Source organism: Pectinophora gossypiella, chromosome 4, assembly GCF_024362695.1.
Source record: "Pectinophora gossypiella chromosome 4, ilPecGoss1.1, whole genome shotgun sequence".
Classification (NCBI taxonomy): domain Eukaryota; kingdom Metazoa; phylum Arthropoda; class Insecta; order Lepidoptera; family Gelechiidae; genus Pectinophora; species Pectinophora gossypiella.
Genome location: NC_065407.1, coordinates 6,497,783 through 6,525,557, shown reverse-complemented (window position 1 = coordinate 6,525,557; position 27,775 = coordinate 6,497,783). Strand labels below are relative to the sequence as shown.

Below are 27,775 nucleotides of genomic sequence, written 5' to 3'. Positions count from 1 at the left end.
CTGTCATATAATTTTTTCGTGAAAAATTGGGAAAATTTGGAATTGAAAAATTCCTTTTTCATGTCGGAACCGAGGATCCTTTTGGATCTTTTTCATGTCGGAACCCAATTTTCCACGAAAAAATAATATGAAATTTCGCCACCAAACTTGAAATTTTGAGATTCACTCTTTAGCCTCGTCGTTCCAACAATTTCTTCCACAAACTGAACCTATGTAAAACACGGAAGTTTGCTCTTTTACTTATATAAGAGGACATTTTACGAACGAATGTAGAATTAAATGGGTTAAAGTGTGATTTTTCAACGGTGACCAAATTTTTTGCCGATTAAAGGTTGGGTAATAAAGACCAAAATAATATTTTCAACTTTCACATTTTTTTTGACAATGTAGTTCATAATCGTTTCTGAATCACCCGTTAAATTACAAGGAATGAGCCGCTAAGTCAGTTTTCATAACATACATATAGAGATGCAGTGCTGGAAGCAACTGGACGCGTTCTACTATTTTTCTTTACTCTTACTTCACCAGATACTTCAGGACTCCTATACCGACCGGTCACCGGGGGGGTGATATCGGACCACAAATATAATATAATTTCAGACGACGCCCTGAGCCCAGGTTCGCGCCCAACTGAGCACTCTCATGTCCGTTGTCTTAAATTTTCTACTGGGTGAGAGCCCTCAGCGCTCCCTATTTGTCTGGCCATATGCTGCAAATTTACAATAAGGCCCGTCAAAAAATGGAAAACCTAGAGAAGTGAAAGTAAAAGAATGATTTATTATATTCCAGGATTCTACAAGAAGAAGGAAAGTGTCCAATGTGCGGCGAGAATGTAGACCACAGGAGGCTAGTCAAGATTGACGATGCATCTTTGTATTTAGACTATCACACCGGTGAACAAGGTATAGTTTAGATTCTTCTTAACTTACAATAACAACTTCGATGTAACATATAATAATTATGTGATAGCAACTACAATTCCGTCCACATATAACACTAGTATAGTGAAAGATAAGCTTCAGCCTTGCTACAAAAGTTTTATCTTCAAGGTTGCCTTCGATTGAGGAAGTAGAAAGATAAGAGTCTTAAAATACGTTAATTTATACTTAGCTTAGATAAAACCGCTTGTAATTGCGTCGAAACGAATGATATATAAATAGTAAGCTTTAATTAGAACTCATGTGTGTATGTTAAACAGTTTTTTTTAACAATAATATACGTATGATGTATGTAACACGCGTCGATAATGTATTATTTGCGTATTAGTCTCGCCGCGCGGTGAATTCAAACATATGACAATGTATCAGAGCGTTCACACACGCCGCGTGACGTCACGTGCCGCTTAACATGCTGCGTCTACATAAACGAGGCATTAATTGTGCAGCTTATTTCAACTCATTAATAATTTGACCTAAAAATAATGAAGCACCATTATACCAAAATTATTGTAGCGTAGAAATATTAAAATGTACCAATGTGATGCGTTCCGTCCAATTTATAATGTCGTGTAAGTCTAGGATTAGCCCAGACAAAAAATTGGTAGTTCCATTGAAGTCCGATATTTAGGTTTTTTATGTATGGGTACTTCTTTTGGAGTATGTTGAAAAGGATAGTGTCTATATTTAGTAGCATAAAGCGTATTTAATGCTTTATCTCGGCAATTTGTTAAGGCACGGCAATAGGAAAGTTGGGATGTGTTCTTTTTATTATATTTAGTTAATATTTAAGAGGAAGCTCTCTATATTTTTGTTCCAGTTACATATTTGTTTTATTTATATATCTTATGTGAAAAGAAATAAAATGCCTTTATAGTGATGAAACATTTAATTTCATTTGAAAGTATACCAAGTTGTAGTTACACGTCCGATACTGAGATTCAAATGAAACGCAAAACACAATGTTGGTATTATACAAAATTACATTAGGGGCTACCATAGAAACTCATTTGTAATCCTTTGTAAAACTCGAGACTTAATAGATACAAACGCACTTACAAACCAATGTTTTTCGAGTGAGAAACGATGGTTGCCCCACGAGTAGCCATTTCGTAAAACTAAAAAATAAAACGCCAATACCTGATTGGTTTATTCTGACAGAATACCAACCAATGACAACGCATATTTTAGTCTTACAAAACAGTTTTCAGATGTCTTTCTTTCCGCCTGTTACTCTACTATCGATCAAATATTGCCCTAGATATAATTACCACTACCTAGCTATGCCTTAAGTAGACAATACATTTATACAACTTAAAATAATGACAAGACGATTATAACGAAATAATAATACATTTAATAATAGAAATTAATTGTGCTAATAATACAGTGAAGTTTCTAAGTCAACTCTATGCTGTTGACGCGACTCTTCTAGATTAGATTTTATGATCTACAGGATAAAGGCAAAACGAAAGTTCCATTCTTAAACATAATTGTTATGATATCATTTTCAAACTGATCTAGTGAAATAAAATCTCTAAGTGATCTCTAGTGAATACGTCGTCTGAGTAACGTAACTTTTCAAGTAGAGTTCTTCTTGTCAAATAGAGAGTTAAATCTGTAAACTTTAATAGTTTTAATGATTTGTGTACTAGTCAGATATTAAAATAAAATAAAATCAGACTTTAAAATTGAATCGAACTTTCGAAATCCTAGCACAGACTGCTAAGTTTAATAACTTCCTTTTTTATATTTTAATCACAAAGTATTACGATATATTTTCGAAATAGTGTATATTTAATGTGGATTTTCCTCTGAAAATACAGATTTTAAAACTCTTTTTAAAATCTGTATTTTAAATGTAGCGTTTTCTTTTTCCTGACGAGAAATAGGCGAGAGTTTATGTATGTAGGTATTAAAGTAAACAGTCTGTGTTAACTAGTAGATCTATATCTAATATAAATACAGGTATTATATTGGTGGTACACTACTCCGCAAAGTCGGTCAAAAGGATCCACCGAGTCGACAACAACAAACTTATCAAAATACAAACTTAACGTCTTTGAAGTAAGGTTCACATTAGCTGCGCAGATAATACTTGTATAAAATTAGGCTTTTTTTCAAAATGGCTACGGCAGTGTTCAGTCTAACCCAGGTCTTCAGACAGTTAGCCCGAGTGTTATTGACAGTTTTCTAATAGAGAAGAGGTATTTTTGATAAAAAGATTAATTACTAGACTCTTATTAGAACTTTACCTTAACAAGGATGTAAGGAGTAGTTAAAAAATGAAACTATAGAAGCGTCTACGTCGAAACAGCTTCTAGTGAAAGCTTAAAAAGTGTTGAAAACTATTTATATAAAAGTTAGAAAACCGCCAATAAACGATTTATAAACGTTTACAATTTTATTATATGATATCGTATCCGCGCACAAATCGTTACGCAGCGCATGACCTTAAATACAACAAGATACAAAATCAATCGAATATAAAACATTGGTGTTACTTCTCTTTCCTTGCTTTTAATACTATATCTAAAAAGATGCACGGATATTTTCGATTATAGTCCGTTCATGTGACACGGTCCATTTATAACAGCTGAAAAAAATAGATTATAGTGTTTATTCTGTAGATGGCGCTGTAAGCGCCCAGTGACCACAGACCACGTCATTGCGAACAGACTGTAGTATAAAATTTACATTTCAATGGAACGGATAAAATACTAATGCGTTGAACAATAATAATAAGCGCTAGTCGGTATGAGAACACATGCGAGGCGGCTTAGGCCACCAAATTATATTAGATTGCATTTACAAAAGAGTGGACTTGAAACGAATATAATGGACGAATTAAATTAATAAAATTATACCTTCGATATATCGAACATATTTAGACAATATAAATATTATTTATAAATAGTGTGTTTATTTAAATATATAAATATAATTTCTTCTGAAGATCACTTTGATATCTTGGCCGGATATTGTTTGTAACGCGTCCCAAGTCCACTCCTTCAACGCACAAATAGCTCTCGTAATATATATTTACAGAGACATATAAAAATATTTTAAAATGATAGACACGATGGCACTTGGTTGCGTTGTAACAGGGTAGGGTTATACGAAATAGAATTCGGGATTAAATAAGTTCTTTCATATAGAGAAAATAATTTGACACATATCGGGGACTATATCATAATGAATAATAACAATTAAATAAATCCAATTATCCAAGTCGATTATGAAAACGTATATTAATACTAGTTAATAAGGGAATGTATAAAAATTAGTTTCAACTATATCAATGTTAACTCCTCAACAATAAATACTATAAATCTTTGGTTTCATTTAGTCGTTTGATTACAAAAAGTTTTCCGCTTATTTTATTATTCCTTTTGCAAAAGAACGCGTGTTAATTACAATGTGGTTATGCCTACGACGAGTGTTCAAAAAGTGAAGTTATTTATAATCTATGGTTCATAAGAGCGAGACCTACCGATCGCAGCTCACAATAGTTCCCGTGCGATACAATAAGAATAATCCGTGAAAAGTGTAATAATACAAACCGCGTGACGAAAAATCTTATCAAATCTGCATTTGGCACTATAAAAGACTCAATGTGAGCTCGATTCGAAGGTACCTATTTCATCTATCGAGTGGTAAGTACTACCTATCAGTTCTAAGACCGCCCTATACCTGTAAGTTCCGCTCGAGAGCTAAAAATATTAGAAGGTCGACGGGCCACGGGTTCCGCCGAGCAAACTAGAGATTTTGAGCGAGAAAATCGTAGTTCGCCGGTCTACTGCATCGGCATGTGCGCGAGCTTGGGCAGCGCGGCCACGACGCGCACGCGGTCGCTGAACTGCGGCGGCGGCGCCAGCACGGGCGCGCCCGCCTCGGCCGCGCCCGCCGGCTCCTCGGGCGGCGGCGGCAGCTGCGCCAGCAGCACGGCGGCGCGCGCCCGCCGCCCCGGCGCCTTCTCCGGGTCCACGCCCAGCCGCTCCGCCGCAGATTTGCCACGGGCCGCGCCCAAGCTGCCGCGCAGCAGCGCCGCCGTGGCGCGCTTGCGCGTCAGCGAGTTGTGGCGCTGCATGGGCGGCGGCGGCGTCGCCAGGCTCTCGGACGAGCTGTGCACCGGCTCCGTGCTGATGACGTCGTTGGAGGACTTGACGGTGACGGAGCTGCAGAAGGACACCTTGTCGCGGCGCGGCGGCGGCTTGGCCTGCGCCTCCTGGTCGGAAGACACGCCGGACGACGAGTTGTCCCCGTCGTCGCGCTCCACGCTGCCCAGCTCGTCGCCGCACGACTTGGATGACTTGAGCCGCGTGCGGATCTTCTGGATCTCGTCCACGGAGAACGAGTGCTGCATCGAGCTCGAGCCGGAGCTACTGCCGCTGGAAATAAAAACATTTATACGTTTATTATCAACATTAATTTTACAGGGTTGACTCTTAGTGGGTCTGCCAACTCATATTTTTTATCTATTAATTTAGAAAAAAAAAAACGAATGGAAATTCCAAAAACTCTATTAATGTAAATCTAATTTTTGACAATAATACCACTAAGTTATACGATCACTAGACTACTTCTACTTTAATCAAAATTAGTGAATAATTTTAGTTTTGTGAGAGTGTTTTAAAAACTTGTACGTTTAATTAAGATACTGTTCTGTACGACGTGGAAAGCTTAAAATAACTAGAGTAACCAATGAACAATCTGCATAGTAGATCGCACCAATTAAAAATTCTATAGGGTAAGTAGTAACCTATGCAATTAGTTTTCTTGACTAGTAGTACCCCTTTTATAATACCTACATACAAGTCCATTAGGGATGACAGGCGTAAGATTATTTACGAACTCCACTTGTACTCGCACATAAGCAATGGTGAAAAAATAAGTGGCGTTTTTGAGACACTTATGCCATCTGTTGGCCATAAGAAATATCGGCTAACAGAGGCAGTGAAAATAGTAATGATGAATGAAAAGACCAGTGATGTGATCGTTATCGAGAGACGTATTATACTAATTAATTAATTATGAATGGCTTTTCCTGTATTACTTATGACAAAAAAAAACTTCATAACGATACAAATGACAAACATATACAAAGCGATACCCCGGCAACATAAATTAATCTATTCATAAAATAATACCTTATTGCTGTAAATAATTTGAAACTAAAGAAACGCATAACTCATATCCCCATCGTTTTCTATGATTGTTGCGTAAATTGGTGTCCTGAAATATTAAGTTTAGCGTTAGATAATTAAATTATAGGATTTTTTTTAAAGAAGGAAGTCGGAAATCAGTAGTAGTATATTTGATATGATTTGAGCGGAGATCTGTGTTACTCTATGTTTGAAACATTAGCTTTTACAAACGTAATTATAACATAAATCAAATATCACAACGTCTATTCTACAAACACAATGGAAGATGTTCTGGCTGGAAATGTGCCCCTCGACATTTGAAACGCCAGTGAAAAATGAAAATAAAGATAAAGAAAATTCTTAGTCCTACGTCAAACACCAACATAAACTTGTGAATCGGTAATTGATTTATATAACGAGTGGTTAAGGACGAATTTTTTATTATATTTTGTAGCATGTACTCGTCTTTCAACCTTACTTGACTCAGTTCCTAGAAAAGTAGATTCAAAAAGATAATAAAACATGATAAGTTGTAACTTTGTCTTAGTATCACTTACCTAGCGTTACTGTTTGCGCTGGTTTCAGCGACTGCCGCCGGTTCGTTCTTGGGTTTAACGGAGTTCTCATCGTCTGACTCTGACATGCTGTAGTCCGGCTCCGGGATCGGCGGCGCGGGCGTCGAGTTCTGTAACACCATACACATGATATGTATAACAAGTCATATTTAAATAATTTTACGGGTTTTCCTTAGTAAAACCACCTGAATCATAATTCGTCGTTAGAAATTTTCCATTATTGGTTACAACTAAGGTGGCGTGTTCAAGAATTTCCCTTCTTTCGGTTTGCACTTCTCTGCACAGGACTCGCATGTAATTACTATTTTGAGGATCAATAGTTTGACATGTAGATAATATTGTTTAAATGTAAGAAATATTTATGTGCTTTGCGTTTTGTCCTTTTTAGTTGCGGTGAAACGACCACGAGGAAGAGAGTGAAAGAGTGTTCGCTTTCTCTCGCACATGTCTGCTCCTAGTCAAGAGGTATCTAGTGGTGTCGAGACGAGGAGGAGGATTTCTGAGCCGCTCTAATAAATGAGCTATAATTTTATCTAGACCATGAAATACCTGTCGCACGAAGCCCTTGTGTTGGTTGAAGGGTTGCGCGTACTGGTTGCTCGGCTCGTCGGCGGAGGCGGCGCGGGTGGCGCCCGGCCCCGCCCACGACCGCAGTGACATACACTTGCGTACCTGACACCATATAACTGCCTTAGCGCATTTCATTCTCATACAGCAGGCGGGGCCGTAAGTCAAAGTCGTACTCGGGTTGGGTCTAAGCCAGAGTGGGAGGGAAAAGCCGGCACGCGTTTGTTTTCTTCTTATATTTATTATAGCATAGCACGAATACATCCACATAGCCCAATGTAGGTATAGGCGAGGTCACATACCTCCGAAACACATTTCTCGGGAATGTGTGTATGCGCGGTACTAACTAGAAGAATTCGATGCACCTGTAACCGTGCCCACTTCCATCACGAATGAGACCTAAGACTGTCGTTCTTCAATTGGATCGACGATGTAGGTGTACCTACATTTGCGAGTGAAACTGTGTTGTTTTTGGGTTTTATAAGTCGGAGTTTGATAACGCTAAACACCTGGCCTGTTCCTTTCACTTTCAGTGTTGGATATTGCTAAAATTATGTAAATAATTGACCTACCTGTATATAAGAGTGGTTTGATTCAAATAATCATGGACGTTTTTTTCTCAGTGACAAATCTGTGTTAGCTGGTCAGTCGAAAACTCTTATACAAATAAGTATAATACCATGTCCTGTCAGTAAGTTGTTTCCAAACATACCATAATTCGTTTTAAGCTCAGTCAATCTGTCAGTAGCATAATTCTGAAGTCGGGAGAATTATGCATCAAGACTCCAGAATTAGGTTGGTATAATCTTGTACTTACGGGATGTGAGTTTTCAGCGCGGGATCTATACGCGACTGGGCCTAGGTCGCGAGGTGACGCGTATAGCTTGGCTTGGTTGTCAGGTCTGAATGTGGACGCTGGTACCGCTGGTGGCGGCGGCGGCGGGTGCGCTGGAGGGGGCACGCGCCCTGGACCTTCATATATAAACAATACATGTCATTTGACTTCATGTGTACTACTTAAGAGTGATTGTCCATTATTTAGGAAAATATGTTTTATTTTCTCTGATCCGATGTTGAGACATCGGCAATTATCATCTAAAGAGCCAGGTTGTGGTCAAACGAGAACCAATTTATCACTTCTTACCATGAACATCTTCACTAGAGCGAGTCCGTGGAGGATGCGTGAGATGCTCAGCTGCCAGATCCGGTGTTGAGTGGAAGTCCCTGCGCAGGGTACCCTGGGATTTGGCCCACATCTTGCCTCGCGACCGCTTCATCTCTGCTACGGAAGCATACACTCGTCCTGGGGTTCGAGCTGGCGAATATGGAGGAGAGTTTGACCCCCCTTGGAACGCTGACCGCGTCATCATTGCGTTGTTGCCGCCACTGGAAAACGGATAATGGTGTGATAAGTTTGTAATGAGACTTCTTTTGCATATAATTTTCCGCCGGCCCGCAGTGGAGCGGATGTTATGAAAAGAAAAAAAAATCTGACTCGGACGGAATTCGATTCCGCAGCTCTTCCCAAACCGGGACGAACATGTTAACTATTACACCACAGCGGATTTTTCAATCTGTAACGTCATCACGCCTAAACTTATGTAATGTCTCATAAAACTCAGTATAACTTACGACGTATCAGCATCTGCCTGTCTCTGGAAGAGTTCTTCCAGCTCTGCGGCGGTGATGCGGCCGGACGCGGGCCGCTGGCGGATGGAGGCGGTGCGGGGAGCCACCGGGGTGCCGCCCTGAGGCGTTCCACCTGGAAGGTTGAAGAGGATTGCAGTTTAAATTGTGGTTCAAGTTTCATACACAGAACCACTTTAGATACAAATTTACATTGCACGAATACTTTAGACGACGACAAATTTGGAAGGTTTATATTGGTTCCTGCATGTTAGTACGTATTGGAATAAAACAAATTGTCATCAGATCACCAGCAGTCCGATTCGCTATAAAATGCTCGCTACATAATGGACTTGGAGAATCATACTCTGACAGGTTATTTATTAGCCCATCGCCTACATAGATAGTCCATCGTGTTGAAAGGGACATAGTCTCCGAGTCGGTTTTACACCGTGCCCGTGTGTCAAGTTGGAACTGGAATTGACCTTTCATCATCATCATCATCTCCGTAGCATCATCCCGTTTTTCACGGATTACCCTTACCTAACCTAAAGATTTGACAGGTCCGGCTTTTTACAGAAGCGACAGCCTTCCAACCCGCGAAGGGAAAACCAGCCCAATATGTGTGTTTCCTTACGAATTGACCTTTTATGTCTTTACTAATATAAAGAATGAGTACAAACTATTGCTGCCGCTATGAAGTTGCACAGACTCCGCTGACGATGACTTGCCAGCCACACTGAGAGGCTCGCAGTTCTCCTCCTTCTCTCCCCCGTTTTCTGGAAAAAGAAGCAATAAGGTTTTTAAAGTCCCGCAGATATTAAGTGACACAAATATAACTAAATATTTCCTGACGACCATGGGGTATATTATTATCATAATTATTTTGGTCATTGGATCGTCAAAATTATCTTTTTTTACTTTAGTCTTTTAATTAGCTTTAGAGTCTATCTTTGCCCTTGTCAATAACTATTTTTCCTTGTAGAGTCACAGATAGATAAAAAAAAAGGAATTGGGAGACCAAACTACCGAAATCTGGAATAAGATCATTTGGAGAGGAAGGAAGGATCTTTGTCAAATAAAGTTTAATATTGTAACAAGAAAAAGAACACATCGCATCAGTATTGAAGGGTATTTATTTGTACTTATGGCCCTCGTGGTCCAGTGGTTGAGCGTTGGGCTCACGATCCGGAGGTCCCGGGATCGAATCTCGGTGGGGACATATCACAAAAATCACTTTGTGATCCCTAGTTTGGTTAGGACATTACAGACTGATCACCTGATTGTACAAAAGTAAGATGATCCGAGCTTCAGAAGGCACGTTAAGCCGCTGGTCCGCGTTACTACTTATTGATGTAAGTAAGTAGCCGTTACATGAGCTATGCCAGGGGGCTTTGGCGGCTTAATAATAACCCTGACACCAGTGTTGATGAGGTTGGTAATTCACCTCACAACCCACACGATAGAAGAAGATTTGTACTTACCTAATCCAGCCACCATAGACTTGGCTCTAGCTCGACCTACACTCAGTGTGGTCCGCGGATCTCTTCGCGGCGGTGCCGGAGCAGGGCTACGACCTGCAAATATTACCAGATATAATTCTATTCTATTACATATATGTGTATAACACATAATGTATACTTACATTAACATAACACAAGCTCACCACTACATTCCCAATAAGTTCACGGTTCACATTAGACCAACGATAATTTTATTAAAAGGATCATTTTACTAAAAAGAAATCATTTAAAATACTTAACTCGTTTATATAAAAGTTTACGCCTTCACTTCATTCATATATCAAATATAGTATTTACAGCGTTTAAACACCACGTACATGACATATTTTTAATTTACAAAATTGGGTTACAGATTAGGAGAGAACAGTGGGAATTAAATAGAACATTTCCGTTAGTATTGGTAGATATCTATTATGGTTAGGAAGGAAACGATAATCACCGAATTAGCTGAAGGTTTAGCATATTAGAGTTATGTAGGTAGGTCTAGGTAAGTTGCCACAAATTGCCGTAGAAGAAATGCCATTTAGTGCAAACGTATTCTTAACTTCTTCTCGACAAACGTTTGTATAACGGTTTAAGTCGGTGATGAGCAGGCTAAGTAGGGTTCTTGGTAGAATTTTGAGTAGCAGAGCTATTTACTCTGGTCTTATCTGAAATATGACGTCGCCTATCGACCTTACGACCCCCCACGAAACGAAGAAAATCTCGAACGTGGACTGTATAACGTACCTCCAGCGGCTTTTCTAGGCAACGTAGCAGCATAAGGTCTGCCTGAACTGGATAGTTGGTTCTGTGACTTGCTCGTCGGAACTGTACACGTGTTGTTCTCGTTGTTACCTGCGCAAAGGATAACTTGCATTACTCCTTGATTGGATGTCTTAAGATATATCCATTGCGCGGGGTAGCTTATCAAGGAGTTGTTCAGAGTTCTTCACCATATTTAGAACTGACTGATCGCTATGGCGTTCCTGTGTAGGTATCATTTCGAATCCAATTTTGGAATCTCCTTTTCAAGGGCACGTAAGGATACTCACTTTTCCATCTGAATTGGAAGACAAGAGTTTTGTTTCTTAAGCTTGAACGGCTTACGGTACCTTGCCACCTTTGGTTTTTCTGATGTTTTAATGCTGGTAGTTTGTAGTTTTCTTTTTGTATTTTACAAAATTATACAAAGCGTCTTAGAAAAAGAAACACCAAGCATGTCCTGAAATTTTTCCCAAAAGAATCGAACCATTTTATACAGAATGTTAATTGTTATAAAGCATTTATTGTACATAATTTTAGGGGAAATCAAGGAGAGGGTCTTACCATTATTGTTGTTCAACGAGACAACAGTCATAGAGACGAGCGCACCAGAACTCCGGATCAGCTCCACGACTCGTTCGTGAGATGCTGCAGACACATCTTCGCCGTTTATCTGTAAAATCGTATACATATGTATTATAAGTTATATGTATGTCTGTATTTGAAATAGGAACCACCGTCTCTCAAAACTCCTGAATCAAAATTAGAATCAGAATATTTGTGGATTGGATTATTAATTTCTGTAGCTTTCGTAAGAATTGAAACAATTGAAAAAATCTTACAAATTCCCATAATGCTTTTTTAAATTTAACTAGGAGTGACATGTTTGTCACCACGTCTATACTACTTGGTGTTTGAAAGGTAAATAACTTGTTTATACGAAGTCAAATAGCTAAAGAAGGTGCGGATACATTTGTTTGTTTGTTGTTAGGTGTCAGTTTACATGTTTTGATATCTGTTGGATAACATGCATTCTTGGGCAGCTAGGAAGGAAAGGGATCTTGTGGTCCCCATGATAAATAGAGGTAGATACAGTGTCAAACTTGTATGATTTAAGTTTCATTTGGCATTTTAAGTTACTGTCGCAATCGTGAAGTTTTAGGTGTAATTGGACAATTTGTAGTTTCCCAGGGAGAGGTCTAAACCACAATTTCGGAATCTGAATTTTAAAGGCAAGTTATAATTACATTTGTTTAAATAAGATTGTTTATTTCCCTGAAGACAAAATAAATGTCTTTTGTTTTTCGTTAATAATACGAAATCATCTCGCTTTCTAACTATTTTAGACAATATTTTTAAATTAGGCAGTTTTTTTATGAAAAAGGGCGATGAACAAGCCCTAGGTCCACTTTTTGTTACTAGTTTGTTAATATATATAAAAAAGTATGATAAACTTACCGCAACAAGAAAGTCTCCTTTTCTCAATCCCGCGCGGTCCGCCACACCTCCTGCGTCGACGTCATCCAGGTATTGAAGTCCGGGGCACCGCTCCGAGGGGCGGAGCTCCATGAGCGGTGAAGACGCCTTCGCCCCGCGCAGCACGAAGCCGAAGCCTCTTCGGGCGCGGTGCAGCACCACCGTGCGGGTTTCCATGTTGCCATATCTGGGGAAGAAGTTAATGAAATTGTAAGATGGTAAATAGTTTGAGCTCTTTCTTTTTAGATTGGATCCTGTATTGCATCGTTTCTCTTCTTCTAATGTTTTCGATATTTATCTTCTAGATATAAGTTTGAAACAATCTTGGTGGAAAACTTAAACAATAGTCTCTTTGACTTTGCAAAAATGTGCCTATGTCACTTAGGCTGGTAGGTTATTAAATGTATTTTCATCCGATTCATCATCATGGAAAGGGAAAGTGATCAGTTGTCTGTTCGATGATTTTAGAGAAGAACTTTGTCTTCAAATCTTATCTATCTATCTATCTATCTATCTATATCAGCCTAAATTTATATCCAATTTTGGACGTAGGCCTCTTCCATGTTTTTCCATTTTCGACGATCCTGGGCTATCGACATCCAGCCATATCCTGCGTGCCGGACAATGTCGTCCTTCCATCTCATTGGTGGTCTTCCTCTTGGTCTTGTGAATGCTCGTGGGCGCCACTCTAACAATCTCCGGGTCCATCTTTCCTTGCTCATTCGAGCAATGTGTCCCGCCCATCTCCACTTGCGTTCGGCAATTACTTTTACCACATCCCTAACCTTGGTTTTAGATCGAACCCAAGTATTTCTCTTCCGGTCCCGTAAGGAAATGCCGAGCATAGCTCTTTCCATTGCTCTTTGAGCAACACGGAGATTCTCTGCGGATTTCTCAGTTAGGGTCATGGTCTCGGCTCCGTATACGAATACTGGCAGAACACATTGCTCAAAGACTCTTCGTTTTAAGTGCATTGACATCTTGCTACGTAATATACTTGCGTTGGCGCCGAAGGATGCCCACGCCCGAGCGATTCGTTTCTCCACTTCTGCGGTTTGGTTTTCGCTGCCTAGCGTGATCTTATGCCCCAGATAGATATACTCCGACGTGACCTCAACCGGTAGACAATACTGGTGGGTAAGGATATTGGTCATGATTTTAGTTTTGCTCTCATTGATTTTTAACCCAACTTTAGCTGATTCCTTTTGCAAGGAATTGAGCATGACCAACATATCTGGTATATTACTTGAGAATATCACCAAATCATCTGCGAAGCGTAAATTGGTAAGGTTTTCTCCATCCACGTTTAAAATTCAAATCTTATCAACCCGCGTGATATTTTCTCACAAAAATTCTCTTAACAGGTTTACAATAACCCTTAATATTTTTTCGTAATCATTTTCAAGTAACAAAGTAAAATACCTAAACAGCGCGTGGGTGACAGCCTCCATAACAAGTCGGGTGACACATCTTGTATCGAACTCAGCGATCACATCCCACACTAACACACTCTCGTAAGACTTCCTCGAGATGAACATCTCAACGGTTACTGCTGAACTGACTGCCAGAACTCAAATGTCTCAGGAACTTTGCCTTACCAATAATATATTTGATTGTTTATACACGAGATTTTGTTTGTATAGTTTTGAGACAAAGCCTATTGTTGTAGGTGTAGTCAAAGGTTAAAAAGTAATGCAGGTGTCAGAGTGAATCCCTGTCTAATTTAAATATCGATCAGCGTAGTGTACGAACTAAAAAGGGTAAGAAAGCAAAATCATACATCTAGGAATTTATCGAACAATTATCTTTTTAATTGTAGTAGCATATGTATATGCATGTTCACGTCTTGCGAAGAGCTTATATGTATATTATAGACTTTCAAAGATGAAGCACTTTTGTAGTTTTCAATGTACGAAGATTAATGTGATAGGTAGTTACATCACTTTTTTAGGTTAACCTATCGCCTAACATGTTAAATGTTAAATGATCGCTTAGCAATTGACATGAATTTCCATGCATGATTTATAGATTAATTTTAAATTAGGAGATAAATGCTTACGTTTTCTTTATCCGAGGTGCGGTGGCACTGTATGTCTTGCTTAGTGCTATTTCTCTCCGGCCTGTCACTCGCGAGTGGTGTACCGGTCCAGAACCCAAAACCTGGAAATTTAATGCAAGTGGATCAATAATTCATCAGTCAGTCAATCTAGGTATAACATTTTACAAGTTAGTAGTTTTTGCTTTTTTCTATTCTTCTCCGTGTCGATGGCAAATCTAATCCCTTGATATCGTGGTGAAAGGACCTGCCAACTTGGTTAGGATGTCTATGAAGATTTCCACACGCACGTTTGAGCAAAAGATATAGGCAAAAAATCTGTTGGCTATATCGGTTAGCCCTAGTCCATGTTTAGTTCACGAATTACGAATAGACATCTCCCTATTCTCCACTTCTGATATTTGTTGATTTTATTTTTTTTGATGATTTATTTATGCTGTAGAAACTATGTTGTAAGTATCTTTCTTACCTGGTGTAAATGCTGCGTGTTCTGCCTCAACCGTACTTCCTGTACGCAGTGTGCGGGAAAGAACCCGTTCGCCCCCGATCCCCGCACCGTTCCCTCCAGTAGTCCATCATCTGTCGCCCCCGTCACTGGAATACCATTCATTTACATCACTCAAGGTGTAATCGTGATGATCACCTGTCACTTCATTACCTAGGCTAAACGTTGAATGACAAGGCAGTCTTGGTCCATTGTTTGCTTTAGTTAGAACGTTTATGTCGAAAATTGTTGATTCCTTTGACACCTATCCAAAAAGCCAACGGCCATCGGTTGTGCACATTATACATTATTTATTCTGGTTTAAGTAGATTTCACTTCTTCTCGAAGGATTCAAACACTTACTTCTGAAGAGTAGAACTTCCTAAAGTAAAATTTAAATTTTAACTTGCAACAATTTTCATAATTTTCTTCGTAATATTAAATCACTTTTTCATTGCGTTTGGTTAATAATGAAAACATCTGTTAATATGGAATGTGTTGTTATAATGACTCATGTCGTATCCTTTTGAATTTGTTATACTTATAATTGTTAGCTTTAAATTGACGTAAAAACACGCTAATTAGCACATAAGCTAAGTACGGTATTATTAATATATGGTCCCTTAAATGGTTTTATGCATGTTTTGCTTTAATTTGTTTACAAAATATACCTACTGATTTTTCATGAAACTTAAGCAGAATGTTAGATAATTTAGACAAGTGTTAACTTGAATTTGCAATAGGGATGGCAAATCCAGTATTTTTATTCAGTAACATACTAGGACACTGAATTGTCATTTTTTACATAACGAACGTCTAATCCTCCTAAAACTATTGCAGCTTCTCCAAATCTGCATAGCTGGTTAAAAGAAATTGCAAGAAAAACCTCGGCACGCAAAACGTTCTTTTAAAAATAAACAAAAAATTTCGTTATACAATTTAAACTTAGGCAAATCTAAACTGAATTATTTGAATGCAGTGTAACTACCGACCTAGTTTTTATGTAGGTGTGTGTCCTATACGTGAGTTGTGCCAAAAAATCTGGTGTTATCCGCTTTGTATATGACGGACGCCCAAGCACTTTCTCTTTATGGATTGCTTTCCTATAAAAAAAGTAACAGCATAAATTCCCAACAATTGTTGGGAACTTCACAAGTACCTTCGATGATATCCCCTTGGTTGAGCCGTAAGTGCTTCGGCGCTGTGGGTTCATAAGGCTGTAGACACACCACGGTAGTGCCCGTGGTCTGCAGCGAACAGGTGGTGGTATCAGAGTTGCTGGTGCCGACGCCGCTAGAGTCGGAGATGATGTCGCTAGTGTCGCCCGCGCTTTTATCTGTTGACAGCGCGACGGACCGCTCAGTGACGGAAACACTTCAGGCCATTCAGTAGTGATGTGTTTATGTAGCTTTTTATTCAAGTGTTCATCACAATCAAGTGCCTGTATTGCTTTTATTTTTGAATAATTGCTATTGACACGTTTCATTCTATACTTTGAAAGAGTACTTTCCCTAATACTGTAAAAGAACTTTATAATAAATTCTGGAATACTTAAAACTATTAAAAAGTATACTCTTAAACCTAAAGGTTTCTCTTACCGGCTAACGTCTAGGGGAAACTCCAAAAAAACTCGGAAATGAAGCGGAAGCGGATGTAAGACCACAGATTAAATAATATGGTAAAACATCTACTTAACATAGGCACATTTAACATGCATCGGATGATCATTGGTGATATACATTGGTGATCAGTGATAGTTGGTGCATGGTGATGGTTGTTCCGCCATGGTTGATGTGTTAGTGCTGGGTTGATCAACCCTAGGTACCGTTTGGACAATTTTTGGATAACGTTTTCTTGCAACAATGTTGTAGTCGTGTTTTTCGTTTGTGCACGTGGACAGGTAGGTTGTTAGATAAATGGCGCGTATTTAAAGACCTATAAAAATATAGTTATAGGCGAAAGCCACACTTTTTTGTTTGAACAAGTAGTGAATGTCATTGGCGGCATATCTCATATAAAGTCATGCCAAAACAAAAAATCGCCAAGCTTAAAAAGTATTTTTTTTTCAGTATGGATTTAGTCCAAAATAAGCGCCATTATCGAAAATGTGGACGTTTCAACGCATCTCTTAAATCTGTTTATACATCCTGCTTTACCTGTTAGTATACTGGCATCGTCCTCGTGACTTGGATGGCTCGCGTCACTGATACTTGAAGACGCTGACGAGAACGGTCGTTCAAGACTGCAGGGTGACGCGGCAGGTCCCTGGCGGCGCAGCAGAGCGTCCAACTCTGCGGGGATCCTAGTCGATGAAGCCAGTGACGACCTGTCTCCAGCAGTCCACCATGCGCCCCAAGCCGCAGAGCGACGCTTCGGGTTGTATCGAGGAGGACCCCGGAATGGCACTGAAATTACCCCGTCACCAACCCAAACAAATAAAGTAAATGTGCGACAAATGAATCGTAGTTCAAAATAATCGTCGGGGTATTTAATTAAATTAAGTGAAAGAAATGACTAAATTGAATTCATATTTCAAATAATTGAAAATACGGTTAAAATAATTTAAATTAATTGAATAAAAAGACTTCAGTTTTAAAAAAAAAAATCTTTTTCGAGAGTATTTTAATATAATAATAAATCAGGCTTAAATCATCTTCATTTTTAAATTCAGAAGATCAATGTAAATAAAATATCAAAATTATGATACATTCTGACGAACACAATATACAAAAATAAGTATTCGTGCGAAAAAAAAATAATTGTGAAGTAATTGGCCTACTACAAAATTAACTAAATAAATATTCCCAAGTAAATAATTGTTACTATATAGTATTAATTGTGTTATTAACTTATTATATAAGTTGATACGTATATTATAAATATACCCGTATAAAAACCGTGTTAGGAACGTGTTTATGTATTTATTGATCAGTACTCTATAACATATGATATATTATTACGTGTTGGTATAATTAATATTATTATGTATAAAATCCTACTAATATTATATATTCGTTGCTCTCCCACATACAACCATCACCATTATGAAAGCAATGGAATAAATTGTTTATTTGTAAGTAGATACTTAAATAAGTAATGGATGATTCATGCAAGTAAATACCTATATGAAATTTTTAATGTTATTTACATAATAGATATGAGAAGCAGTTAGTAGTAAAAGCTTTTAAATCTTCTGCATATTGTACTAGACTTCTGAAGTAGACTTGTGTCTGATGGTTTTTTATGTTTGTTATTCTTTCAGAACGACATAAAAACCACCAAATCGAAGAAGACAGAACAGAGGAGAGGGAGATAGCGGTAGAGTTTCTTCTCTCTCTTACACGGTGTGATTGATCGATTCTGCACGTCTCCTATCCTCTCCGCTTTGGTGGACTCCTTAAAGTGTGATTGCCATAGTAAACTATTTCAAAAATCTAATACTAGGAAATAAATTGTTTTTAATAATTAGTTAGGATATGATGCTGCAGCGAAAGCCATGCAGAAGGTCGGTCGCTACACTCACCAATTTCTTCTGATTTGTAATTCTTTATTACTTCAGCTAGTTCTAAGTTCCCGGCTATTACAGCCACCTGTAAAAAGTGAAAATAAATAAATATATAAAATACTTTGTTTAAACGTGCTTGACAAGCTTGTTGAGAATCTAGCATACATTCTTTATCCAATCATCTTACTAGCTTTCCTCCTCCGTTCAGGAACTGTACTCGGCTTTTCTCATCCACTTCTTGTCAGCCAAATATATTATGCAATATATTTCATGTACTTATTATTTTATTTATAAGACAATTGTTCCACCAAATGATGAGGAATATTTGAATTTTGAACACTGCAGGCTCTGCATGGCAAACGCGTCATGCGCTGCGCGAATCATATCGAGGGTTTTGCCAATAGACACAACGATGCTAACTACGTGAAGAGACGTTGTTCGGATAATGGACAATGCCCTCGTTACCAATGTCGCGCGCCCCGGTTCCAGTGCTCTGGGGACTGATTGTAAGTAATATCACTGTCAATGGATTTAATAACAGTGAAAAACTCGGGAATAGTACTTACCTGATAAGGCGTTTGGTTAGCATAGTTCAGCGCCTCCTTATCGCAACCGCGGAAGAGCAGCTGCCGTGCGCAGGAGTCTTGCGCGTTGACGGCGCACACATGCAGGGGGGTGTTGCCCGATGCGTTGCGTCCGTTCATGTCTGCGCCGTAGAACAGCAGGTGGTCCAGGTGCTGGACCAATCCGTTGCGGCAGGCCTGGAAGAAGGAAGTTCATCATTAGTATTATTTAAGTCCTTATAGATCCTGTCCAAAAATAAACGCTCCCGGATTACTGGGAGGGTTTATATTCGAATTGGGCAACCTAATGTAGTCCAAATCTGGTAGCAGCCAGGTTGATTGTGTGGTCGTCTCTTTTCATCTTTAGGTATTACGATTCAGTAAGGTTCCTAGTAATATGGAACATTTATCATTATGACGGTGTAAGTGCTGCTATGCATGAAAGTCATGAATAGAATCCTTATTTAAAAAAAGGGAGAGACCCGAGTCTTTAAAGAAAATACGGATTGTTGGATACTCAAATCCAATTTTCATCTGGGTATAACTTTTCATGGTTATGTAATATGTTGAACGATGAAGTGGAGACAGTGACTGATCTCAAATATATCAATCATGGGGATCATTTCTTTCAGGATGTTACTGATGGATGGGTTATAACTAGGGTAAAGTTTCAGATACCATGTTATTATAAGACGAGGAAAATATATCTCTTTTGATCAAAGCCCGCGATATTAGACGCGTCTACATCCATAGTGAGCGCCACGCATATCGCAATGGCTGTACTAGATACATATCTAGTGTCATACTTGTTACAATGGGACGTGGAATCGCAATGAATTCTTCCTGTAACTGTTACGATTGACTTGGTCTTTTCCGTTATTCATTGATATTTGACTTAATTGGACAAAGATGTGTTTGAAAATTATTGTTAAAATACTCATTCACAGAACAGAACTCAGCGATTATGAACAGCTATCCTACTCTGGGAGGCAAGACCACAAGACAAATAAAGTTAGTTAGGGTAGGTACTGTTTATCCCACTAACCTGATGAACCTCCTGCCATCCCTGAAGATCTGTGGCCCCGATCGTTGCGTGGTCATGCAGCAAGGTTTCACACAACAGCGGATCAGTTTTGTTCGTCACGGACAAGTACAGAGGCGTCAGGCCTTTCCCGTCCTTGTAGTTCGGAGATGCTCCAAGTTCTAGAAGAGTTTTTACAGCTTCTAAAGAGTTCTTCTCGATGGATCGGTGCATAGCAGTGCTGCCATCTTTAGTTCGGTAGTCCAGCAAGGCTCCGCCGTTGACCAGCGCGATGAGCACCTTGCCAGGAGACTTTAAGCCAGCTGCGATGGTGAGGGGAGTGTCTGGAATTTTAAAAATGTTTCTATTAATGCTAAAATTTGTATACATTAAACCGTCTCTCTAGGTAGATGAAATGATCTAAGACCTTCGGGTTACTTATAAACTCTTTTGCATTAGATTACTGGTGTAGGTATCTGGGTCTCATTACTTTCGATGATAAATAAGGGTAGGCTCGTCGTCGGTTGAGCGACTTTCCAGGCTACGTTCCTCAAAAACATACATAGATGGCGCTGTAAAGATTTTCTTTCGTTTAACCCTCTAATTTCATGGATAACAGACATCTTTTATCTTTGTTTTTGGGTATAAATGATGACCCTTTTTATTACACCCAGGCACAATTACATTATTATTCTGATCAAAATAAAGAGAAGCAATATAATGTAGCAACATAATACTACTTATACATAATTGTAGGTTGTGAGAAGCTGCAGTAGTTTTAGGCGGATGAGACGTTCGTTATGTAAAAATTGACGATTCAAAGTGTAACTATGTTACTGAATAAAGATATATTTGAATTTGAATTAATGGGATTCAAATATCAAGCAACAATTATTTAGCAATACATTGTATTTTTGAATAATTATGTACTCGAGTCATGAGGAAGTAATTTTGTTTGAAGAAGGTAATTATCACGTTAAATCTCGATAGCACCATCTATATTATTTTACTACCCCATACTATCATACTGAGAGAAATGTATTTCTTGACATGGGTACTTTATTTATTGTGAATTTGGCTTGGACGGTATTCACTGCTCTAACTTTCCAAATGGGAGAAGTCACCCGTTAATTCAAGAGATATAAACGCTGAAAAGGCCAACGAACAATGAATGTATTTGTATTTGAACTATATTGTAGAATTCTAACCATACAAAACAGAAATAGATTCCTTTGACGCTCTACAGTATATCAGTAGCTATTGATCAGAATTTCCATTACAAAAGGAGCGTAACACAAGTCTTTTCTTCGCAAGAATATTCTTTATGAATATATAAATGATAATACGAGTACAATAGTGTTGAAAGTCGATTATTTATCGCGGATTATCCACGGCTGGGTTACAAGAGTCGACAATGGAGTACTAACCGGGCGAATAATTGACGATAAAGTAAACGGTATGGTCGTCTCTCGTTTTGTGATCTTTTAAAAATTGTGAATGGAAAATTGAAACCTATACAGGTGGTCTCGATATTAGAGAGGGATAATTATTACAGCAACGCTGCTCTTACGCTGGTTGGTGGAGGCCTTCGAGACAACTTAAATGTCTGCCTGAAAGCAGACCTACACAAACAATATATTTTTAATAATATAATGATATAAGGTTTATATTATAGTAGATATAATATTATGTCATACGGAGCAAATAATCCATTTCAAACTAATCCTTATTTGAACACAACAATAATAAACGTCTGAGCTCCCAAAACAACACAGATTTGATCCTGAATAACTAGGTATTTGTTGATCAAAACTGAGTCCGTTCACAAGGTCGTATTATGTTGTACTAGGGTAAGAAAAATAATGTTTATTTCAAATTCCTCTGCTTTTAGAAAAATATACATTCAAGGCAAAATAACGTTCTTTATCTTTATACCATAATTTATGCCTCAATATGGCCATATAGGGAACTTTGAACTTTTAATCGGAAATTATACAAGACCTTTTGTAACCACATGTTTGTCGAAAGCAAATCGGACAGGAAACTCAACTGATAGCTTCTTCCTTGAGCTTCAATATGATATTACGTATCTTACCTCCGGTCTCCGGACAGTGGAAATTGGGGTCGAGACCCTTGGCGCAGGCCTTGGTGATCTTGTCCACCTGCCCGTGGGTTACGTGCTCTAGGAAGCGCCGCAGGTTCGCTCGTGTGTGCAGCGCTTTTAACGTCTTCTCGTCTAGCTTCAGCATTTTGTATACCCGCCGCTTGTATTTTAACTGAAATGTAAGAGAGAAGTTTTGTAATCGAGCGTGTGCGGATTTATCAATCATTTTCGCCAAACAATTCATCAGCCGAAATTGCTGTTTGGAACAACTCTACGGGATGGTTGTACGGAATACGGATGAAGGTACCTATTCTATGATTCGAGGAGTTGTGTTCCGACCTGAATATCCACGCAAGAAATGTACTTCGCTTAACGACGGGAATGGTACCTATGTAACGTTTGACGCATCCTGTGAAAAGATTTCACGCAGATAAAACTTTTCACCAGGATGGTAAGTGTAACCCATATAAATAATTATAATACTAACACAACTTTTGAGACGGATCAAGCTACATCTAAAGGTACCTACCTTACTAGAGTAATGTAAATAAGTGTTACCTCGAGATATCCGACAGGTCCATTGAAGGGGTAGTCCCCGAGGCGGCGTTCCTCGTCCAGGAACTTCCCGGCTTTGCCGTTGACTGGCGGGCAGAACAGACCATAGTTGAAGCTCTCCTTTAGCTCCTGTTGATAAACAAACATGTTGCTGTAGTTGGGAGAGAAATTTGTTTTTTTTTTGTTTTTCTGCCAGGGTGAACATATCAACGAGCTGCTAATAGTTTCTGACATGGCTTATGTAACTGCTTGATTTTCGTGCGTGTCTGTTCTGGGATTTTTGACCACTTTTCTGTGAAACTATTTTTTTAAAAGCGTGACTTATTGTACGTTTATCTCAGATGGCATCTAAGGAACGCTGAGGGCTGATCCAGTACGAAATTTAAAACAAGCAGGGGGTGGGGGGGTTCCCATTTTCGAGCATTTAAGTGAACATTTATGAAATTGTTGAGTATAAGTGATGTAGTGTAGTAAAATAATAGACTGTTTAAATTTGTACTTGTGGTAGTCAACGCATTGCTTTAATTTGGCAACCAATAAACCTTCTAGGCTAATGAATATACAGAAACTAGTTCAATACTGTGTGAATTCCCGGGAAATGTGCTAACTCAGTATTGTGGTCTTTAAAACTTGTCAACAGCGGGTCAAGCCCAATCAGGGTAACTTGAACGAAGTAACAAGTTTAGGGAGCACTATACGACGCAATTAGCAAACAAGTCCTATCTGGTCTAGGATCTAGATTCTAGGTTATAAAGTTAGTGCTCAACAGTGGGCGGGTTTATTACAATACCTAACTAAGATTTACGGGTCAAGTGCAGTTGCTCTAATAATATCGTCGCCTTATACCACGTAAGCGCCTTTTAGAAAAATTACGTTCGTATATTTTTCGTCAACACTCAGTTGATTGGCTCAGTTTATTGACTCGGAAAATCGAAATGACCGGCATATAGGTTATGTAAGAATTATTTTATACCTACTTTAACTTTTTAATTGCAATTTAAAAATAAGTAAGTAGTTCCCTTTGCCTTGCCCTTCGGAGAAAACCAAAACAAAAGAATCTGTCGTCCTTGTCTAGACGATATCAAAGGTGAATGTGATCATTCGTTCAGTCACGAGCAATATCATGTACCCACTTTACAACCCTGACGCACTATCATATGTGACATTTAATGAGACTTACGGTTTAATTTGTCAAAAAAGTTAATGTGATATGGTTTTAAAGTGTATACATGTAAGTACTCGTGACCGCCCATATTCCGTTTACCCTTAAATCAGCTTTTTTATATTCTTGGTCAGGCAAGAGAACTTTAACTTTTTGAATTTTTTAGGATTTTTGAAGAAATGATGATAGGATGTCCAACAGTGGGTCTATCACCAGGCACCAAGATCGATAAGGTCAGTCATTGCTCTCGCAAGTCACAACCCACACACAGTGACATGGATAAGTTTTCCAATTCATATAATATCCTTAGCAAAGTTAAAGGGTTATCCACATTAATTACAATGTCAACAACGGCTCAACATATCCCAATAAATCTTCCTTAGCAATCGATAACCAATTAAATGTACAGTCGCGCACGTAAGTAAATACAATGGCCGCTTACATTGAAGGGATAATTTAGCGCACCACTTTATCAATGTCTGTACAATAATTACTGCTAATGTCTTGATGCAATTTTAACTATCTGCGGACAGATATTTATGGTGCAATATTTTGCGGTTGAAATAAAATTGATGGATATGCGTTGGAATGTCTCGCGGCGGACCTGTGAGCACGCTTTTAAAAGATCATAAAGTATCATAATGTAGGTACCTATCTTTAGTTTTATTTTTGTCTGACAATCTTGTAGTCTATTTACGCTTGTCGGTTGGACGTGGTTGGGTGAAAGTTGTGTAACTTCAACTGAAATCAATAATTAGCTTTATATTCGAGCTTCTACGTACCCGCGTGCTTTACAAAAATTTCTGTAGTTATCAAGACAAATCTAACTTGATGCTGCTGGGTTGAATCTTTGGGTTATTTAAATTGGTTCTAATATAATGCTTTGCCATCATTTTAAAAAGATTTTTTTTTTTAATAACTTTCTCTTCCTATTACTTCAACTTACATTGTGAGCTCACATTTCACCGTAGTTCACCGTACTTATTTTCGATATAGAAATATATTATAATTCACTTCAAAGGCGTAGTCTAATCAAAGATTAATGCAAAATTCATCAGAACAGACAAAGGTAACAGAGTCCATTAGGACGGCAGAATAGAATCGCTGGCGTTATTGCAAAGACCAGGATTGATGAAGCGTGCCAGGCGCGTCGGGATCGATCGCAGGTCAGCTTATGATGCCTTATAAATGGCTGCAGTCAGTATTATTGATAGTTCTATTGAAGAGCAGTCCGGAATGCCGGCTGTAATTAGAGAACGTTTCAACTTGAATTGTCTGATCTGTATTCAGGTTGGTCTTTGGCTTTGCAACTAATGATGCTTGGAAGCAAGATAATTCTAGAAGTTATCATTCATTCATTCATTCATTGGGAGGGCTTATTAGTAACTTTTTGTGGTATTTTAAAAGCTTACTCCAATAACGCCACTTTCTTCGTTACTTTTAATCGTTAGATCTACTTATTGAAAAACTTGCACGTACCTAACTAGTTTAGTATAAAATGTAAAATCTTAAATCAACTTTTTATTCTTATACAAAACACGTTTCCTGGTATTCATTTGCTTTGCTTATTCTCACTGACTATAGAAACTCGTGATTTTATACATCTAGCTTGTATACGTTTCGAGGTAATAAATATGAATCAGTGGAAGTGGTCACAATCCACCAGGGAACGGGTTATGGAGTGGTCCACGATTAGGCAAGGTGGCGTGATGGCCCACGGCTAGATGGAGCGACGACCTGCCTCCGACTGGAATCGCTGGATATGCAGATCTGTGTTCGTGTAAACTAGAGATTCCTTAGGTGTACCTTCACTGAGTATGAGTTGAACAATTTCAAGAAAAATAAAAAACAATTTTTGACTTTCAAAAAACGCAGCCTCCAAAATCAGCATTTTTAAATCTAAACTCCAGGGGGATTAAGTACGAGGAAAGGTTTACAGCATGCCAATTTTTAGGAACCCCAAAGTGCTGGCGTTAAGCTAGTGTCACAAAATACGTAAAGGAACAAAATATAACTTGGTAACTAATACGTATAATATTATATAGGAACTTTTGACACAGATTGATGGGAAGAAAATGTTCGTAAAGATGTTGAAATCGATAAATATGAACTGTTCAAACCAAACAACAATCTATAACACTTCTCCCTACAATAGTACGGGTAGAATAGCGCGCAAACACAGCTCCAAGTGAGTTGGCCACTGTTTCCTTTAAGGAACAGACAAAGATTAACAACTATGATATATTGCTGCCCAACCCCGTTGCAGGGAGCCGTGATAGAGTGTGCTAGGGTAAGGAATAGTGTGCCGACCAGCATGTTTCTGATGCTAGAATGAAATGTAACTTGGCGATAGTTATAAATTATAGATATTGCTTCAGGAATAAATCTTCAAGAGTCGAGAACGCGCCGGGTTATTTGAATTGAGAATTGATTTTAAATAAGTCGTGGCGTTAAAATTTAAACGGTTTCGATTAGAAATATTTTAAGAGATATTTTAACTTATGAAATCGGTTGGTTGGTTTCTAATTCTAGTTTGATGTGTATTATGATACTTTTTGTAGGTATTTTATAAGGATTGCAAGAAATTTACACCTTACTTTTTTCACTGACTTAAAGACTCTGAAGCTAAAAATACCTACCGATCAATGTTACATTATCCCACGTTCTGGACTTAAACAAAATCTACATCATTTATTTCTAAATTCATTGATTTGTCACTTCATGACAAATGATTACAATAGTTACGTATTGATTACTCAGTTCGTAGCGTGGGTTTTTGATGATAGGCAAGGGCCCTTGAATAAGGAATAATACTTACTACGTATAGAAAAGCAACTCTCCGCTCCCCACCAGCGGCTGAGCTAGGTTTACCTCCCCTCGGTCTTACTTTAGTCTTCAATCGTATGGGTGTCAGACGTCACACACTCAGATGCGTGTACGATAATGTCAATGTTTAACATGTGTGTAAAATTAAGTTTTTTGTATGATGCGTCCGGGGTGTTATTGCTACTTACATACCGCTTCAGAATGTGTTATGGATTCTTTATTGTACTTCAATTATTGAATTATTTGCATATCCTGAGTCAAAATGGTTATTTTAGTGTTCATATGCTATAGGTGTTATGAACTTCTTTTGAAAGTCAGATAGGTACCTTTATTGAACATCTCACAATTAAAAGAGATATTAATTAAACATTTAACAATAACAAGTGCATAACCTCCTTGGTTGCCACTCAAGTAAGTAAGTACACTAAGTACATTGTGCATACTAACAGTAAGAGGGTAGCAATCAATCCGGTGACCCAGTAACTCGTCAGTTAATGTCACCCATTGTATGCTAACTTGCTTTAATTGTAACTTGTGATAGAAACAGGAACACCCACATATAGCCTACTTGGGGCTTGTAGGTGAACTTTACATGTCTTACATTGTGTTGTATTGTATTTTTATAATTGACTAGGTAACTGGAAAAAAGTACATTCTACGTATTGCAACATCTTTTTAATAAAACATCATGAAAGTATTCAATATCTCCGCTCGGCGCTCGCGCTCCTGAGATTAGCCTCGTAATCTGAATACCGTATCCAGGATTTATCCGACTTTCCCGGCCTGCGCAGGCAATATAACGGCAACGACGGCAATTCCTGGAACCAACTGGAACTCACTCAATAACACGGCTTCGACACTTTTAGAATATTCCGGGGAAAGTATAAGTATAAAGTATAATAGGTT

At 38.5% G+C, this 27,775-nt stretch overlaps 2 protein-coding genes across 10 annotated transcripts in view; one reads left to right on the top strand and one right to left on the bottom strand.

Annotated features, from left to right (window-relative positions):
* Nucleotides 1-18,727, top strand: part of LOC126366192 (WD repeat-containing protein 19) — a 31,062-nt gene extending 12,335 nt beyond the window's left edge. For 3 of the 4 annotated variants that reach the window (XM_050009183.1, XM_050009184.1, XM_050009182.1), the window contains 2 exons: nucleotides 790-902; nucleotides 18,396-18,727. In XM_050009183.1, the coding sequence (XP_049865140.1) occupies nucleotides 790-902; nucleotides 18,396-18,487 (205 nt within the window). In that variant the 3' untranslated portion in view covers nucleotides 18,488-18,727. Of the gene's footprint in view, nucleotides 1-789; nucleotides 2,936-18,395 lie in introns of those variants that run through there. The other variant, XM_050009185.1, reaches the window with a different exon arrangement.
* Nucleotides 1,806-27,775, bottom strand: part of LOC126366199 (SH3 and multiple ankyrin repeat domains protein 3) — a 248,622-nt gene continuing 222,652 nt past the window's right edge. For 3 of the 6 annotated variants that reach the window (XM_050009203.1, XM_050009202.1, XM_050009204.1), the window contains 20 exons: nucleotides 22,885-23,010; nucleotides 22,318-22,498; nucleotides 20,247-20,566; nucleotides 19,205-19,399; nucleotides 18,657-18,723; nucleotides 17,290-17,538; nucleotides 16,293-16,469; nucleotides 15,119-15,243; nucleotides 14,653-14,753; nucleotides 12,576-12,780; nucleotides 11,682-11,790; nucleotides 11,103-11,210; nucleotides 10,335-10,427; nucleotides 9,534-9,629; nucleotides 8,857-8,986; nucleotides 8,369-8,610; nucleotides 8,042-8,196; nucleotides 7,207-7,329; nucleotides 6,640-6,767; nucleotides 1,806-5,326 (listed from right to left, as the gene is read on the bottom strand). In XM_050009203.1, the coding sequence (XP_049865160.1) occupies nucleotides 4,732-5,326; nucleotides 6,640-6,767; nucleotides 7,207-7,329; nucleotides 8,042-8,196; nucleotides 8,369-8,610; nucleotides 8,857-8,986; nucleotides 9,534-9,629; nucleotides 10,335-10,427; nucleotides 11,103-11,210; nucleotides 11,682-11,790; nucleotides 12,576-12,780; nucleotides 14,653-14,753; nucleotides 15,119-15,243; nucleotides 16,293-16,469; nucleotides 17,290-17,538; nucleotides 18,657-18,723; nucleotides 19,205-19,399; nucleotides 20,247-20,566; nucleotides 22,318-22,498; nucleotides 22,885-23,010 (3,525 nt within the window). In that variant the 3' untranslated portion in view covers nucleotides 1,806-4,731. Of the gene's footprint in view, nucleotides 5,327-6,085; nucleotides 6,171-6,639; nucleotides 6,768-7,206; nucleotides 7,330-8,041; nucleotides 8,197-8,368; nucleotides 8,611-8,856; nucleotides 8,987-9,533; nucleotides 9,630-10,334; nucleotides 10,428-11,102; nucleotides 11,211-11,681; nucleotides 11,791-12,575; nucleotides 12,781-14,652; nucleotides 14,754-15,118; nucleotides 15,244-16,292; nucleotides 16,470-17,289; nucleotides 17,539-18,656; nucleotides 18,724-19,204; nucleotides 19,400-20,246; nucleotides 20,567-22,317; nucleotides 22,499-22,884; nucleotides 23,011-27,775 lie in introns of all 6 variants that reach the window. The other 3 variants (XM_050009207.1, XM_050009205.1, XM_050009206.1) reach the window with 3 other exon arrangements.